Source organism: Capra hircus, chromosome 13 (genome assembly GCF_001704415.2).
Source record: "Capra hircus breed San Clemente chromosome 13, ASM170441v1, whole genome shotgun sequence".
Classification (NCBI taxonomy): domain Eukaryota; kingdom Metazoa; phylum Chordata; class Mammalia; order Artiodactyla; family Bovidae; genus Capra; species Capra hircus.
Genome location: NC_030820.1, coordinates 17,634,904 through 17,654,533, shown reverse-complemented (window position 1 = coordinate 17,654,533; position 19,630 = coordinate 17,634,904). Strand labels below are relative to the sequence as shown.

The following is a 19,630-nucleotide window of genomic DNA, read 5'->3' as shown; positions in this document are numbered from 1 at the left end:
GTGCTGCGATTGATGGGGTCGCAAAGGGTCGGACACGATTGAGCGACTGAACTGAACTGAACACCTGGCTCCTTTAGCAGAATGAAGGGAAAGTGGCTTGTTTTGTTCACAGCTGTACTCCCAAAGCCTGAAGCGGTGTCTGACATACTCTAAATCTCAGTACAGTATTTGTTGAACAAAAGGTTATGGAAGATTGTTGACTGCCACATACGGGCAATAAACTTGGAACTGTTAACAATAATACATTTGAAAATAGTTATACTGGAAAGTTCTTCCACTTAGGAAAGCTTAAACCTGTTTTCAACAAGCTTATGAACCCAGAGTGCTTGCTGACAGGCGCAGGCGTAGGTGCCACCAAAGGATACGAGAAGCGGTCATTCCACGTTGCTCTTTCCACGTACTCCAACATGACCACAGCTTTGATTGTCGTGAGGAGTTTGTTCCAGGTTTCATCAAAATCCACTACTCTTGGTTTCAAAGACATTGTGCAAGTTTAGTGTTGAAATCTGTTAATTAAAGACAATCCTAACATTAGCATGAATTACACGGGGTCAGTCACTTGTCTCTAAAACAATCGCATCATTAGACAGCAGGATGCAGAAAGGCGTGAAACAGAGCCTGGCATGTGGTGAGAACAATCAACGTTGGCTGCCATCTTTTCATGCCTGTCCTGACAAGGAATCCTTCAGAATGTTTGTATTCACTACAAACTCTAAGAAATAGAGAGCTTTTAACACAAATTATTTATAATTCAGGGTGGTCCAAAGAATGAGAAGCTTCACGTGCTGACAGAAAGAAGCTGGGACTCAATGAGCCAAAAAGTTAAACTCCAACATGAGAAATGCACAGCAGATACTCGGTCAAGACAAAAAGGCTTCGGCCCCAAATCCTCGTGGTTTGCACTCCTTAAACTGGGGACCAAGCCCATATATGAGGAAACACAAAACCATTAAAGGGTTTCTTTTCTTAAAGCATCAGTTTAGCTGGATTCCAAATCCTTCTCCATAACACACTAGAACAGAATTAAAAGAAAAACCTTGTAAAGCCACATTTAATTGCACAAGGGAGCATTTTTCCAGCCCAAGCCTTCACATTCTCCCCGAAGTTTTCCCTTATTACCGGGACTGTGAAGCACCAAGTTAGTCTGTAGCCAGGGCCAAACAAGAAGGAAACATTTTTCTTCTTTGTGTCCCACTGTGGGGAAAAAAGGAGGTAAAGAGACAGCAGGGAGAAGGCAGAATGCATAGAGAGAAAGGAAATGAGACAAGAGACCAGTTGCATGGTCCACGAACTGGAGGAGGCTCTGGACCCGTCTTCTGTGGCAAAGAAAAGAATTCCAGAGGGGTCCAGGTAACAGACTTCAAGGAAGAGAAGAAAAGGAATCAGAGAGGTCAAACAAAAGCCCAAAGAGGGTGTGCCACACTGAATCAACTCTCTTCTGTCAACGACCAGGCCTTAAATTTCCTCTTAACTAGCAGTAATCCCTGAGTGAGTGTGTGTGTGTGTGTGTGTGTGTGTGTGTGTGTGTGTGTGTGTGTGTGTATTTGGGGGAAGAGGGGAACCTAAAGCTCCAGTTTTAAATCAGAAAATTAACCTTAACTTCTCATGCTTTTCACACATCCTATCTAACTGTGTGGGATTTTCTTAAATCCTTCCATTCTTGTGCAACCCCATGAAAGCTCTGGGGTCAGGCCTCCAACAGTTCCAGTTTGCATTCATCTTTTATCAAAGAAGTACTAATAACTGTTATACAGTACTTACTATGAAAGTGAAAGTCGCTCAGTTGTGTCTGACTCTTTGCGACCCCATGGATTATATAGTCCATGGAATTAATTCTCCAGGCCAGAATACTGGAGTAGGTAGCCTTTCCCTTCTCCAGGGGATCTTCCCAACTCAGGGATCAAACCCAGGTCTCCCACACTGCATGCAGATTCTTTACCAGTTGAGCCACAAAGGAAGCCCAAGAATACTGGAGCGGGTAGCCTATCCCTTCTCCAGCAGATCTTCCTGACCCAGGAATTGAACCAGGGTCTCCTGCACTGCAGGCAGATTCTTTACCAACTGAGCTATCAGGGAAGCCCATACTTACTATGAGCCAAACACAAATCTAAGTGCTTTATATAAAGTCACTTAATCCTCCCAACAATCGGAAGTAGGGCCCACTGTTCCCTCCATTTTCTGGATAAGAAAACTAATTACATGCTGATTAACAAACTTGCTTTAAGTCACAGAGCTATTTATTGATGGCATCAGGATTCAGACCTGCGCTGGAACCCCTCCCCTCAACTGACATATACAACTATGTGCTGTGTGCTCAGTGATGGCCGACTCCTTGCGACCCCATGAACTGTAGCCCACCAGGTTTCTCTGTCCATGGGATTTCCCAGGCAAGAATACTAGGAGTGGGTTGCCATGTCCTACTCCAGCAGACTTAGTAACATCCTTAGTGAGTACTTAGATACCTGCCAGGCATTGTACTAGGTGAGGATAACAGTGGTCAACAGAGTTCTTGACTTTCAAGAAAGTTAGACTCTTGGATCTGGCATTCAGCAACAAAAATAACCTACCTAAACCACAGAGCTGACCATGTCACTCTGGTACTTAAAACAGCTTGAGATTTTCCACTATGGATAGCATCTGGTTTAAGCTCATTGGCAACAGGATCATCAAGCTTCCATGATGTGACCTTGGACTGAAGCCCATCCTCACCTTGCTCTTCCCATGGGACTCCTTTCCTTGGCATCATAATCTGGAAACTTCTTTGCTTAGAGGTCACTGAACACAACAGGTTGATTCACAAACACTGAGTGTTACCCTGATTGCTTTCTGTACCTAAAATTCTTCTCTTCTCCATGCCTCCTCCTTTCAATCCATTCACCTAACTCCTACTGATCTTTTAGCCTTGGCCCAGAGTATTAGCTTTTTAGAAATTTCCTGGGCCTACTTAAGCTAGGTAAGGTGTCCTCTTCTGTATGACTTAAGAACTCTCTTTAACCACTATTAGAGGATTAAACTACCCTCAGCCAACTCGATGGACATTAATTTGAGCAAGCTCCAGGAGTTGATGATAGACAAGGAAGCCTGGCATGTTGCAGTCCACGGAGTCATAGAGTCAGACACGACTAAGCAACTGAACTGAACTGAGCCATGATTATCTGAGTGCTTCCTCAGGGTAAGGAGACTACTGTGTAACTGTGTACCAAAAAGCTATCACTGTTTGCTTCACATTCCATTCCTCCCCCTATAAGAATGGGATCATACCACACACCCTGCTCATACATTATTTTAATGGTCGCGTCGATTACCTTTTAGCTTTATTCAAGTTTTAGCAGAATCAGACTGGCATTGATTTCTCTGTTGAGAACAGAGAGAATGGGTTTATGTACAGTGATAATCCACTCTTAGATGGATGAAAAATGTGAACACCAAGGTGAGAGAAGCATCAGCCAAGGGAAATACACTAAAAACTAACAAACCAGTAACAGGAAGTATGCTGAAACAGTCGATTAGCTTCTACGCCTACCCAATAGAAAGCTCCTTTATTTAAGCTCCTTAAATAAAATGTGTGCTCCTTCATCTTACTTAAATTGTTTAAATGATCATTTACTCATGGAGAATTTAAATAAGGGTGTAAAAAACAGAGGGCAAAGAAAGAAATGTTATGACAATAACATTTATGAAATTTTCATTACATTTGAAAATGATTCATAGATTAGATTTTCTCACTGAGAGCACCATTTCTAAGTATCGTACGGCTGTTAATAATAATTACAAAAGTGATTTATATAAACGCAGAGCTACCACGTGACTCAGTAATTCACTCCTATGCAAGAGAAAACATGTCCACACAAAAACTTGGACATGGGGCTTTCCTGGTGGCTCAGTGATAAAGAATCCACCTGGCAATGCAAGAGACTCCAGTTCAATCCTGATCCAGGAAGATCCCACATGCCACAGAGCAACTAAAGCCTAGGAGCCGCAACTACTGACCCCATTTGCCACAACTACCGAAGCTCAAGTGCCGTACAGCCTTGCTCTGCAACACACAGAAGCCACGGCAGTGAGAAGCCCAGGCACCACAACTAGAGAAGAGCCCCACAGCAACAGAGACCCAGCCCAGCCAAAAATTAACAAAATAAAATAAAGTAACACAAAAACGTGGACACGAATGTTCATAACAGCATTTATTCATAAAGGCCAAAAAAGTGGAAGTCACTCAAATGTCTATCAAGTAAAAAATGGATAAATAAAATGTACTAAGTCCATACAATGATTACTCTGTAGTACAAAGGAATGGAGTACTGACTGATGCTACAACATATATAAACCTCCAAAGCATACTCTGTGAATGAAGTTGGTCATAAAAGACTGCCTATTACAGGGTTCCATTTACATGAAATATCTAGAAAAGACAGATCAGCAGACACAGGAAGTATTTTAGTGTTTGCACAGGGTTAGAGGACCTGGAGAAAAATGGGAAGTGACTGCTAATTAGGTGATGAAAATGTTTTAAAACTGATTGTCACCATGTTTGCACAACCCTCACATGTGCTAAAAACCACTGAACTGTACAGTTCAAATGAGTACACTGAATGGTATGCGAAGGATAACTCAATAAAGCTGTTAAAGCACTTACGGTGAAATAACTGTACCAAAAATTCTGGAGCAATTTAATATGGAGGGGAATGTAGGGGAGAACAGGTACATTTCCATGATTGCAAACTCTGAAATCTCAGTCTCCCTCTCACTCCTATGTTAGAGTCACCAGGTCCCATCACTAGGGGAATCTATTATATGTGTCTGGGAGTATTTTATGCATATATGTCATTATTTCCCCTTTTTACATTTTTGGATATAGAGATGGTCTTTCTTTACCTGTTTTATATAAATGGCATCACACCACTTAATATATTCACTTAACAGTACATTTGGAAAAGCATTCCATATTAACACATAAGGATTTCTTTAATCCTAGTAGCATTTCTTGGAGAAGGAAATGGCAACCCACTCCAGCATTCTTTGCTTGGAGAATCCCATGGACTGAGGAGCCTCGCAGGCCACAGTCTATGGGGTCGCAAAGAGTCGGACACAACCGAGTAACTAGGCAAATAGCATCTCACTGCTTGGCTGTACTTGGATTCATTCTATTATGTTTGATATGATATGTGATGAGTCCTCCAAAATTAAAGTACCTAGTTTAATATCAATATTTTTGAGTTAAAAGTTTTTTAAATGTATTAGTAAGTTCTTTTCACACTGACATCAACAAAGTTTTCTTCTAAAGATACTGTTAACACAACTTAAGTTACAATTGCTACAAATACTTATTAATAAGAAAATTACAATTTATCATTAACCTTACTGTTCATTAAATACCCTCTGAATTCCTCCTATGTGATACATAATATATATACAAACATTACTAACCATCAACCTGCAAGTCAGCAAAATCCAGACTACAGGAAACCACTGGATAATCAGATTTCTTCAATAAATTATGGAGAAGGCAATGGCACCCCACTCCAGTGCTCTTGCCTGGAGAATCCCATGGGCGGAGAAAATTATGCACATACATAAGACAGAGAAGAGAAAATGAGAGTGAGAGACATTTACGGAGGAGAAATTAAACTAAAATAGACTGAAAAGGCACATTTAATCTACCATAGTATGATTGTTCCTATTTGGATCTAGATTTACGCTCCTTTTTAAAATTCATATTTATGATAACCCTGGAATCTGAAAACACTGAGGGGCTATTTCATGACCTTAAAAATATTTTTTATAACAATTATGAGAGCTTTAAAAATGAGAGTTCTTATCTGTCAAAGACACATCCCAAAATACTTATGAATGTAATAAATGCTATCTGACCTACCTCAAAATTAAACAGCTTCTTTATGAACTGTTTGATAATTGTTGAGAGTGAGTGACAAGTACATTAGGCATTATTAAACTATTCATTCTCTGTATATGTCTGCAATTTATCAAAGTAAAAGGGTTTAAAAAAAATCTTTACCATCATCATTAACAGTTCCACAAATATGAGGATGAGTGGGGAGCACATAAAAGAAATCAGAATCAGAAAGGTTTTTTTTAAGTATTACTAATCCAAAAGATCTAACATTCAATTAATATGCATTCTAGAAAATCAGAATGAGAGGTAATTATCAAAGAAAAAATACTACAGAACTAATGAACATTAGTTTTCCAACCCAGAAGGGCATACTGAGTACCCAGAATATTTGATTTTAAAAATAACAAGGCACCACTTTTTGGCATACTAAACCACTGAGGATAAAGAAAGGAGTTTATAATTTTCCAGAAAAGAAAAAAGTCACAACAGACTATAAATTATATCTAGATTTACAATTGCAACACTGGATGCTGGAAGGTAATACAAAGCAACGGCTTCAAAATGCTCAGGGGAAAACGACTAATCACCTAGAATTCTCTATCCAGAGTGGTAGCAAATAATCTATATGAAATCATTTTACTCAGGAATCTACTGGAAGATATTCTCTATCAGGAGGAAATTAACAAACCAAGAAAGGCTTGGGATCCCAGAAACAGAGGGATCTAACACAGAAGAGAGGAACCGGAATTTTTCAGGACAGAAGCTTGACAGATTTTAAAAACAACCTGTCTATACAGACACAGAACAAAGGGCTCCAGGAGGGTTCTTTCCAAGAAAAAAAAAAGAAGGAAGGATACTTCCAAACTCATGTTACAAGGCCAGTATTATCATGATTACCAAAGGACACTCCAAGAGAAGAAAATCTAGATACATATGTATGTATGGCTGAGTCCCTTCGCTGTTCACCTGAAACTTTTATACTTGTTATCAGCTATATCTCAATACAAAATACAAAGTTTTTAAGATAAACAAACAAAATGGGTATCAAAATAAAAAAAAAATATACACACACCAAAAAGAAAAGAAAGCTACAGGCCAGTATTCCTGATGAACATAGATGCAAAAATCTGCCAAAAAAAAATTTAGCAAGTCAAATTCAACAACACATTAAAAGGATTGATACACCATGATCAACTGTGATATATTCCAGGGATACAAGGTTCAACATCCACAGATCAATCAGTGACATTAATAAAATGAACAATGAAAAATCACATGATGATCTCAACAGATGCTGAAAAAGCATCTGTCAAAATTCAACATTCATTTATAACAAAAACTCTCAACAAAGTGGGCATAGAGGGAATGTACCTCAACATAATAAAGGTCATATAAGGCAAGCCCACAGCTAATATACTAAACAGTGACAAGCTGCCTAATAACCACTTAGGCAGTTTCTATTAAAGTTAAGCATATACTTTCCATGGGATCCAGCAACTCCATTTCTGGGTATTTACACAAGAGAAATGAAGACATACACTTACAGGAAAACCTAAACACGAATTTTCAGAGCACCTTTATTAATAACTAAAGTGCACAAACCCAAATGTCCCATCAACTAGTGGATGGAAAACAAAATGCGGTGAATTCACACAACAGTATACTATCCAGTATTAAAGTCGACAAATCACTGATATGTGGACAACAGCAGAGGATTCTCAAAAGCATTATGCCAAGTGAAAGCAGACATACTCATCAAGCTACATAGTGTATGGTTGCTGCAAAAGTAAAAAATATAAAAACATACATCAAATCACTGATTGTCAGAGACTCAGGACAGATACTTGACTAGTATTCTGACAACAAACATTTTCTAATCAGTTACTAGCTCTACAGAGAATAGCTAGGTAATCCAAGCTAAAGACAAAAATCAAATTGATAAGTTATCTAGATTTCTGACAGCAATGTTCTAAAATCTCTTTTCCTTTTTTCTCTTCACACACCTACCTCACTCCCCGGAACACTGAAAGAGATCCCCTGGAGGAGGAGATAGCAACCCACTCCAGTAATCTTGCCTGAAGAATCCCATGGACAGAGAAGCCTGGTGGGTCCACGGACTCACAGAAGAGTTGGACATGACTGAGCAACTGATTATGCACAAACGCACTAACCTTTCCTTTCTCCCAAGAATCTTAGCTTTGAAGTACAGATGCTCAAAGAGTTCTGAAACACAGCCTGACAATGTGTTATGATGTGTTAACACAGCCTGACAAAATTCCCACCCCAACAATGTTTCAAAGAAAACAAAGTTGCCAGCAATAGCAGAAATACAAAAGATATAATTTTGCCAACATCAGATGGATTTTAATATGGAGTGATACTGTTTTTCACTCAGACATTTTTCACACAAAGAAGTGATTTGGATAATTATACTACAGCAGGTAAAGCAGTAACAGCATCTCAAAACACTGATTTTAAGAACAGAACTGATGCTGGTACATAATTAAATATTTTATTTGAAGCACAAACTATTTTAGTAAAATGTATAACCATGTTCAACATACTGATCAGTATGACTACAGCTTAATTACTGATGAACATTTCAGTTGCCTTCCAAAAGTATAATTATCAACAATGTAAATGGCTAAACACTTAATGTCTTTTTTAGTAAAAAAAAATTAAAAATAAAACAAAAAACCCATCAAATTTAACTTTTTATTTCAGTACTGATCATTCCCAGCAATAAAACTCTGGCATTCCAAAAATTATCAAAAGAATCAGTTCAGTTCAGTAGCTCAGTCGTGTCCGATTCTTTGCGACCCCATGAACTGCAGCACTCCAGGCCTCCATGTCCATCACTAACTCCGGGAGTTTATTCAAACTCATGTCCATCGAGTCGGTGATGCCATCCAGCCAACTCATCCTCTGTCGTCCCCTTCTCTTCCTGCCCCCAATCCCTCCCAGCATCAGAGTCTTTTCCAATGAGTCAACTCGTTGCATGAGGTGGCCAAAGTATTGAAGTTTCAGCTTTAGCATGAGTCCTTCCAATGAACATCCAGGACTGATCGATCTCCTTTAGAATGGACCAGTTGGATCTCCTTGCAGTCCAAGGGACTCTCAAGAGTCTTCTCCAACACCACAGTTCAAAAGCATCAATTCTTCGGTGCTCAGCTTTCTTCACAGTCCAACTTTCACATCCACACATGACCACTGGAAAAACCATAGCCTTGACTAGACAGACCTTTGTTGGCAAAGTAATGTCTCTGCTTTTGAATATGCTATCTAGGTTGGTCATAACTTTCCTTTCAAGGAGTAAGTGTCTTTTAATTTCATGGCTGCAATCACCATCTGCAGTGATTTTAGAGCCCAAAAAAATAAAGTCTGACACTGTGTCCACTGTTTCCCCATCTATTTCCCATGAAGTGATGGGACCAGATGCCATGATCTTCATTTTCTGAATGTTGAGCTTTAAGTCAACTGTTCACTCTCCTCTTTCACTTTCATCAAGAGGCTTTTTAGTTCCTCTTCGCTTTCTGCCATAAGGGTGGTGTCATCTGCATATCTGAGGTTATTGATATTTCTCCCGGCAATCTTGATTCCAGCTTGTGCTTCTTCCAGCCCAGCGTTTCTCATGATGTATTCTGCAGAGAAGTTAAATAAGCAGGGTGACAATGTACAGCCTTGACGTACTCCTTTTCCTATTTGGAACCAGTCTGTTGTTCCATGTCCAGTTCTAACTGTTGCTTCCTAACCTGCATACAGGTTTCTCAAGAGGCAGGTCAGGTGGTCTGGTATTCCCATCTCTTTCAGAATTTTCCACAATTTATTGTGATCCACACAGTCAAAGGCTTTGGCATAGTCAAGAAAGCAGAAATAGATGTTTTTCTGGAACTCTCTTGCTTTTTTGTTGATTCAGCGGATGTTGGCAATTTGATCTCTGGTTCCTCTGCCTTTTCTAAAACCAGCTTGACCATCTGGAAGTTCACGGTTCACGTACTGCTGAAGCCTGGCTTGGAGAATTTTGAGCATTACTTTACTAGTGTGTGAGATGAGCGCAATTGTGCGGTAGTTTGAGCATTCTTTGGCATTGCCTTTCTTTGGGATTGGAATGAAAACTGACCTTTTCCAGTCCTGAGTTTTCACTCAGGACTGCTGAGTTTTCCAAATTTGCTGGCATATTGAGTGCAGCACTTTCACAGCATCATCTTTTAGGATTTGAAATAGCTCAACTAGAATTCCATCACCTCCACTAGCTTTGTTCATAGTGATGCTTTCTAAGGACCACTTGACTTCACATTCCAGGATGTCTGGCTCTAGGTGAGTGATCCCACCATCGTGATTATCTGGGTCGTAAAGATCTTTTTTGTACAGTTCTTCTGTGTATTCTTGCCACCTTGTCTTAATATCTTCTGCTTCTGTGAGGTCCATACCATTTCTGTCCTTTATCGAGCCCATCTTTGCATGACATGTTCCCTTGGTATCTAATTTTCTTGAGATCTCTAGTCTTTCACATTCTTTTGTTTTCCTCTATTTCTTTGCATTGATCAAAACAATACTGGGGCCTAAATAAATTTCAGTTAAGTCAATATACCCTAGTAAGTTTTAAAAATGACATACAGGGGGCTTATCGAGCAGGTTATAGCCTAAATACATAAAATAAGGAAAATATTTAATACCTAAGCAAAGAGTGTTATTAATTCTGCAATATTTTCCATTTCTAAGACTGTCTCTGGTATACACTGACCAAAAGTTATCATGATTTCATATGAAAATAAGCTCCAAGTATGCATCTAAACACTTTCATCTTACTGCACTGAATGTGTGACCCATGAGCTATAGCCAAGAGGTATCTTTGTTAACCGAAGGTTCAGGGTATAATGTTTACTGTTGCAATAAAGTGTGACACACACTGCTCCACACCACAAATGTCATTTCCATCATGTGACTTGCTTACTTAAGAATTTCTAGGGGACCTCCCTGGTAGTCCAGTGGCTAAGAGTCCATGCTCCAGCAGGGTCCAGGCTCGATTCCTGGTCAGGGAACTAGATCCCATATGCTGTAACTAACAGTTCACAGGCAACAACTAGAGATTACACATGCGGCAACTAAGATCTGGTGCAGCAAAATAAATAAATAAATAAATTTTTAAATTAAAAATAAAAAGAATTTCTAGTAATGTGTTTTGTTTTGTTTTGTTTTTTCAAAAAGGCAGACACTGGTGAAAAAAAGTTAACAGAAACACAGTGGTCTGTAACTCCAATTGGCAAAATGTACAGTGCAGGAAGAAAACCTTAGGAAGGGGGGACAGTAGGAAATACGTAATCTATTTATAATACAACAAAGAAATTATAGAAGAATCTGCTTCCAAACTAAAGTCAACTTGACCAGAATTAACGACCTTTCTCCTCCATGATCTGAGACTCTCCCACATGTCTACAGACAGTATTTCTCTCCATGGCTCCTATCTCAATGAAGCTTTATGTCTTTTTTCACTTACTTGCTCACTTTTTTCCAATTTTAATAAGCCAGGCAAGAATTTAAGACTCCAACTAGCCTTAAAAAAATTCTTACATATGTTTCAAGGATGAGTTAGAGATCTTGAATTAATCTGAGTTTCTTATGAGTAGGCAAGCCCACCCACTTTGGCGCACAGGTTAGACAAAGCTATGACCAATACACCTTTTCACAAATAAACATTAAGACTGAGTTTTCTTTCTAGTCCTGACCATCTATCCAAATATTAAAAAGGATTACTCAAATTATACTCTAGTTATCCTTTTTAACAACCCAATGACTTGTAATATTTGTTATCCTATTCTGAGAGCTAAATTAAGTCACATTATCTAAAAACCTTGGACTCACTTTGGTAACTTCAAACCATTATTATGACTATTGGGAAAGTATGCTCTATTTTTATCAGAAAACAGCAGTTATAAATAAAAGGGGATAGCAAGTGTAAATGCTATAGTGTTTGACTGGAATGAGAGTTATCAGTATGGTTTTTAACACGCACAGAGACGAAAAGATATAGAAATAAACAGATGTTGTGTATGCATGGATTAGTTTTCACACACGTATTTCTAGCTCTGTTCACTGACACCCGGTGGCAATCAGCACACCTAATCTAGATCTTGGTTTCTAAAAACCATTCTTCAAGAGAAGGAACCAGAGCTCACTGGAGAGGTGACTGGTTCCAGGACTGCAGCAGGGGCAATATAATGAGTCTGGACATGTTAAGATGTCAGAAAACAGAAAGTGCTTTCTTAAAGAGATTGGAGGATGTTAAAAAGACAAAGAGCAAACTTGAAAGCCATAGCAGAACAATCTGAGTGATTAAATGAAGATAAAATTAAATTATAAACCATAGAGTAAAACAAGTATCTCTGACTCAACATGGATACAAAGATGGAGAAGGGACAGTTCTCCCTTACAGAAGAATTCCAATTAATAAGTATAGAAGGAAATGAGAAAAATATAAAATTGCCATCAGGTGAACACTGCTGTAATTATTGTTATAAGCAAGAACTACCAAAGAACGCTGAAATGAAAGGACAAAAATTTGAGAACAGGATTTCTGCATAGTTTCAAAGAATCTCCCCTATATATCCAGCAATTACAAAGAGAAAAAATAGTAACTTCTACAAACAAAGAAATTTAACAGACATGACCTTAATGAGGGCTAACATCACCTCTAATACAACATACTGACATCCTGTATCCCGCAATATATGCTGTAGACTCAGCATCACTTCTTTAGTATGCCTGCCAAAAATGTACCACCTCAATCTAACTATGAGAAACCATCAGAGAAACCCAAATTGAGTCATTCTACAAAATAAACTGACCATTCATTGCAAGCATGAAGATAATGGAAGAAAAGATCATCACAGATTAGAAGAGACTAGGGAGACAGATGCTAAATGCTGTGTCTGATCCTGAACTGAATCTTGAAAAGGTAAAGGACATTACAGGAAAAACTAGTGGGATTCACATAAAGGTCTGTAGTTTAATTAACAGCATGGTACCAATGTTAATTTTCCTCGTTTTGATCATTGCGCCCTGGTTATGTAAGCTGTTAGCATTAGGGAAATCTGGAGAAAGATGTACCTGAGCTTTCTGTACCATTTGTGCAACTTCTCTGTAGAGTCTCGAATTATTTCAACATTTAAATTTAAGAGACTTCCCTGGCAGTCGAGACTCAGTGCTTTTGCTGCAGGGGCCATGCATTTGATCCCTGGTTGGGGAACTAAAATCCTACTTGCTACATGATGCAGCCAAATCAACAAAAAAGAAACAAAAATGAAATAAAATAAAAAAATTAAGTATCCTGGGCTTTCCATCAACTGAAGTAAAGCAAAACTGAGAAATTCAAGAAATATTTACACATGGTAAATCTGACATTTCATTATTTGAAAAGCAACCTACATTAGAACAAGACTTAAGTCATTGAGTTAATAGATATTTATTAAGTATTCACAATACTCAGACCTCTACCAGGTATTAAAGATGTTGCCTTCAAGAAGCTTACAGCTGATAAGAGAAACAAAGATGATAAACTACTAACCTGACTGTATATGTGTCAGAATTTTTCATCAGTCAGGCTATAATTCAACGATTAAATAACAACAGTAACATTTACACTGTTAAGTGAAAATGCTCTGGATAACTAAGATCTTCAAATATAACATTAACATCTACATTTACAGAGTTTAAGTAAGCTTAATACACTAAACACACATATTTCATAGTATTACTACTAATGCTTCAAAAAAAGAAAAACTAATTTTTTTGAAGATATTTCTCTAACCTAGAAACTAAATGCTTACTTATCTCAGACGAAAAAAAAAAAAGGGAGGTAACAATAACATAAACAAAATCAAACTGAACAAAACAGTTCATAAATCCAGAACAATGTTAAAAAAAAAAAAAAGAGGTAGATCAATTTACATATAAAGTGTCTGACTAAAGACAGCTAAGTGAAAATCAAAATGTCAACCAATATAAAAAATAGTATTAAATTCAGTAGGGAACACAATGAGTCTGAGTTTTTTAATTCTTCAGAGAAAATTAAGCTTAAGCAACTGAAAGAAAATATTCCATCTCCCCTCCTCTGGGTCAATCAACAGGGGAAGCTAACATTAACTGCACCCCAAAAGTTGTAGCAGATGCTAATATCAGGACCTTAACTCTAGTCATTGTCTCAAAACTTTTAAGACTTAAAGGAACTTCACTGTTTCAGTATCTTCAACAGGCCTTCCCAAATACAAAGTGGTAACATAGTCTGAATCTTATATAGATCTTCTTCAACTTAAGATCAGGTTATGTCTCCCCAAATCCATCAAAAGTTACAAATATCGTCAAGATACATTTAATACACCTCATACCTTACATCATACCGAACATCATACCTTAGCCTAGCCTACCTTAAAAGTGCTCAGGACGCCTACATGAGCCCATGGTTGGGCAAATCATCTAACAGAAAGCCTACTTTGTAATACCATGTTGACTATCTCATGTAATTCTGTGACTGCTACACTGATGAAAAACAAAACAGTTGCCCATGTGCGGGATGACTGTTCAGTGCACTGGTTGTTCCCTCTCATGACCGCTTGGCTTTCTGGGAGCTGAGGCTCGCTGCCACTGCCCAGCATCACAAGACTATCATACTCCATATTGCTAGACGAAGAAAAGATCAAAATTCAAAATAGGGTTCTACTGAATTCATATTGCTTTTGTACCACCATAAAGCTGAAAAATTGTTAAGGCAAATCATTGTAAATTGGGACCGTCTGTATTCCTAAAGATGGTAACATAAGAATTATGCTAACATCTGCAACGCAACAGAAACTTGACTGTTAAGATTCAAACCCAGGCAAAGGGCCAGACAACTCTGAACAGATAGTCTGATTATTAACTGATTACTGAGAGAGAATTCAGTCACACATCTCAAGTACCAATAACTTTTGTCTCATGAAAACATTCCAAATTTCTGGTTGTTTTTCCAACTTTTAACATTAGCTAAACTTCCTCAAAACATTAAGATTCAATGCTGGTCTTTTTATCAACTTACTTAAATTTAACTGACAGTACATTCACGGAAATGCTGCTTTCGATCATAATCAAACATTTTTCTAGCACATAAAGAAAACAGGCAGATAAGAAAGGTGAAAGACACAAGAAACAGTGTAAACTTTTGTTAAAAAAAAAAGCCTCACCAAAACAGCTCTTTAAACTAAACTCCCTATCTGCAGGTCCTAAACTCACAGAAGATAGGGACCAAATCAGAAAATGCTGTGGTGCCCCAGGACCGTCTCCTCTTCTTTCGTACATTCTTATTTCAGATGGTCTCATACTGTTTCATAACCTTTTAAATACTATTTAATACTCTAAAAAATACAAGGTGTCAAATCAAAGCAAGTATGCTACCATTTTTGCCAAGTGGGGAGAAGAAACCTACACACATTTGTCTACATGTGCACAAAATATATCTTTGGAAAGACGTGTTGAGAGACCATCAAAATATTTGGCCTCAAATATGTTGGGACAAGAAATAGAGACTCTCATTCTATATTCCATCAAACATTTCAAATTCTGAATCATGTGAATATAGTTTGTATCTAAAAATAACTATAACAAGAAGCAAAACAGAGGAGTTTTTAATTCTTTAAAAAATTAACATAATTATAATAACCAACAGATAAAGTCAGATGACTCCCCATATCTTTCTCTGACTAAAAGTTAAATCCTATGAAGGCAGAGATTTTTGTCTGTTTTTTCACTATGATGTATCCCCACTGCCTAGCCCATAGCTGGTGTTTAAAAAATACTTGTTGAATCAATGAATGCCTCCCTAATCTCTCCACTGAATTCCAGACTTGTGTATCCAACCGCCTGCTTCTCACCTCTACATGAATACTGAATAGGTCCTACTTCAAATGTCCCATCCAACCCTACACCCATACAACAACCTGCTTCCCTCACTTCCCCATCTCAATTCACGGCATCACCACGTTCCAAGTGAAGCCTCAAACCCAGGAGTCACCCCCATCCCAGCCAACTGCGTTCCCATCTGAACCAGGCCAGATCACTACTTTCAACTCCAAAATAGACCTCAGCATCTTTTTTCTTTGACTTTGGTCACTACTCAGACCTGCTGCAGCCTTCTCACCAGTAGGCCTGCTTCTTTCCTCTTATCCAACCTCCTTCACAGTCAGATTGTAAACCAGACCATATCACTCCCAGCTTTGCAAAAAGGGAACAGCTTTTCAATGATCCTTAAGAATAAAAGCCAAACAAACTCCTCTGGATAACAGACCTCACATGACCTGACCCATGGCTACCACCTAACCTTTTCTTTCTCAAGAGGGTCTCAGCCCAACTTCAGTGAGTTGCTTTCAGTTTGCTGAACCTAAGCTTGAAACTACCTTTGGACATATCCATTTGCTGTTCCCTCAGACTTGCAGAGGCCATATTCTTCCCACTTTTCAGATATCAGGTCAAAAGTCTCCTCAGACAGGTCTTTCCTGACCACAGCATCTGAAGCAGTCTCTCCTCGTCACTACCACGACTTCCTATTTTACTTCTTTTATAGCATTTTGGATTGGCTGAAACTTTTTCTATTTCTTACTTTCTGGCTTTCCCTTACCTCCCAGAACTGAAGCTCCTCGAGAGCAGAACTTTCACATGTCCTGTTTATGGCTGTATCCCTAAGGCCTCAGGTAATGCTTGTCATATAAATCAGGTGCTTAATAAATAGTGAACTGACAAAGGCAAGGCAAAACAGACTTTGAAGAAGGCCTACAACATTCCATTTAGTGACACTGGTGAAGATTAAAAAAAAAACATGAAAAAACTACCTTCCCACAGAAAACACTTAAAAATCACCAGAGGCTGGAGCAAAAGTATTTCAGATGCATGTGAGTATTCAGACATAGAAAGGGTATTTTTCACATACTATGTACAAATGTCCTTCCAACTTATAAACAGTATCTGGGGTAGGGAAGAGTAACTGAGAACACCGTGTACATCTGCTATTTCATCTCTGACTCTTTTGGAAGGGTCTTCCAACACCGTATTTGGGCAAAAGAGGCAAAATATAAACAATCTGTTTGATTGTCTGCCTTGGAAAGAAACGTGAGATAGTAAGGAAGAGAGAGCAGTCTTTTGAGTGTTCTTAAATGCCTATTATGTAGTGGGTGATAAGTCAGAACTAAGTGATTATTTCCCCTATCTTACTATGTATAGATCTGGGACTGGTCTAGTTCAAAGATGTTTACACTGTGAAGCCAAAGTCTTTAGTGAATGTTAATAGTTTTTAATCTTATAATCAAAATGTAAACTTCCAAGGTTCTCCCTTACAACTAGGTATTAGTACTCCCTGGGGAAAGGAGAGGATTTAACGACAAAACAGTCTGCAACTCACAAATGTTCTCTGTACATGCACGTTTTTGCAGGGTGGTAGGGAATGGTCCAGACTCCCTGGTGTGTATCTAAGTGCTCTTAAGAGTCTAAGGATCTTATTTCACCAGACCCCAAGGGTTGAGACAGGTCTAGCATGCACGCAGGGCACTCCTCCCCAGAGCTATCAATCTTCGCTGTCTGCGGAAACAAAAGTGAAGACACTCGTGGTAAGGATGTAAGAGATTGATGCCCCCCGCCCCCGACCCCTCACACCGCAAACACACAGAGCTGTGTAACCGCATGGGCGCGTAAATAAAAGAGAACACGCACTCGCACCTTTCCTCCCTGGGAGCAAAATGGGGCCGAGGGAGGGGCGGCCAAGGCCGGCTGGAGGCCCGGGATACAGTCCGGGGGCGGCCAGGCTCCGGGGCCGGCGCTCCTGGAGCCAGGGTCACCCTCAGGACACCCGGTCCCCGGCCTCCCCCCATGCCTCCCCTCCCCCTCCGCGCCCCCAACTCCTCTCCCCGCCCCAGCCCCGCCACCCACTAACCGGGAGAGGAAGTTTCCCGGAGCCCGCAGCTGGCTCCGGGCCTTCAGCGGGTTACCTGCTGCAGAGGCGGGACCCGGGGCAGGGAGCAGGGGAGGGAGACAGTCCGAGGGCGCGCAGGACGGTGCCCGGCGAGGAGGGTGGGCGGCGGCGGCTGTCAGCTCCGTCCCTGCTCACCGCGCTGCCATTACTGCGCGCAGGCGCCTCCCCGCCGGCCGCCACCACCGCCGAGGAGCGGGGGGGGGCCTGCCCGGGGCCGGGGGCCAGGGCGCTCACCTGCCGTCGCGGGAACACGGGACAGCTCCCGGATGGAACGGCGCAGTGGGGAGCGGACAGGGGAGAAGGGCGGGCGAGCCACGCGAGCGGCGAAACAACCGTCCTCCGAGGTCCTGCTTTCCCGGCACACCCTCGGGGTTCCTCTTCCGCGACCACCAAACACCCCCGTCCTGTGCCGGCGTTGGTAGAGTCCGAGTACGGCGAGGGCCGAGGGCCACTCTTGTGAGGTGGAGGAAGGCCGAGGGAACCTTGCTCCAAGCCACTGCGAGCGGCCCCAGCTGCCCACGAGCGCTCGTGGTTCGCTGAGCTGGCGACTGAGGACCCCTTAAGTCCAGGGGCTGCTGATAACAATGTGTTAGAAAAGTGGTTTCAACACAGGATTTTCCCCTAAAGTTCTTTTAGAACCACGTGAACATTCTGATACACCACCATCTCCTTGCCACCTACTTACTTCTATGGGCTTTTCAAAGGATTGATAGATATTAGCAAAATTAGTTTCCTCGGAGTATCCTTTTCTAGTGGGTTTTTATCTGTAGACATTCTGAGACATAAATATGTATTTCCAGTAGAGGCCCGTCCCTTCACAGCCTGTGACCCCAACTCCCCGCCTCCCTGCACCTGTCAATCCAAGGGTGTCCTTCGCCTACAAATGCTCAGGGTGATGTTGACAAAAGTTCAGACAGTACCCATCTCCTCCCTAGTACGCACAGCGCCCCAGGGAACAAAAGCCTGGCTTTATTCTTTTATCAGCCTTTGGTATCCAAAGATCTCAGAAGTCAGTCTTGTCTTCTCTGTGCGTTTTGAGCCTTTCCCATCCAACACCCTTTCTTAAAACTCTGTACCATTCCTTCAATGCATGCGTGTAGGCCTAGCCTCTTCAGTCGAGTCCGACTCTTTGGGACCCCATGGACTGTAGCCCGCCAGGCTCTACTGTCCATGGGACTTTCCAGGCAAGAATACTGGAGTGGGTTCCATTCCCTCAAGGTCCACGTAAAATCTCCCGACCTGGTAAATCCCACGGATCTTTCTCCTCTTCTAATCTGCCTCTCACAGCACTTGAAGTCTGCAGTACTTATTCTAAGAAACCTATCATATGTTAAAATCAATCCCACATATGACGTGTTTTCTCACATGGTCTCTTTCTTTTAATCCAGCAATTCTCAAAGTATGGCCCTCAGACCTCTGGAAATCTGAGATCTTTTCAGGGGTCCCGATGTTAAAAACAATCATCTTTGTAAATGACACGTTCTTTGTTATTTTTTTCTGGGTTCACAAAACTCAACTGACATCTCCTCAGGCAGAATCAAGAGGGAGGCAAGAGACATTCCCTAGCCAACCAGTGGTTAGGCCTCTGCACTTTTACTGCCCGGGCCTGCGTTTGATTCCTGGTGGGAAAACTAAGATGCCACAAGGTGCCTGGCAAGTCCAAAAAAAAAAAAGAGGGTGGCACAAATCTGTCCTGTTGGTCATTGCATTGATGCCATACACTCCCAGTTTGGTACTTTGTTCTTGTTTTGTATTAGGAATATCCTTGGTGAAGTAGTAAAAAGTAC

General features: G+C 40.4%; 1 protein-coding gene across 5 annotated transcripts in view; it reads right to left on the bottom strand.

Annotated features, from left to right (window-relative positions):
• CUL2 (cullin 2) overlaps nucleotides 1–18,162 on the bottom strand; it is a 73,554-nt gene extending 55,392 nt beyond the window's left edge. Inside the window, exons 1-3 of one of the 5 annotated variants that reach the window (XM_018057045.1) lie at nucleotides 17,860–17,977; nucleotides 17,277–17,452; nucleotides 366–506 (exon numbers count right to left, since the gene is read on the bottom strand). In XM_018057045.1, the coding sequence (XP_017912534.1) occupies nucleotides 366–484 (119 nt within the window). In that variant the 5' untranslated portion in view covers nucleotides 485–506; nucleotides 17,277–17,452; nucleotides 17,860–17,977. Of the gene's footprint in view, nucleotides 1–365; nucleotides 507–5,427; nucleotides 5,536–17,276; nucleotides 17,453–17,804; nucleotides 18,037–18,077 lie in introns of those variants that run through there. The other 4 variants (XM_018057047.1, XM_018057044.1, XM_018057046.1 and 1 more) reach the window with 4 other exon arrangements.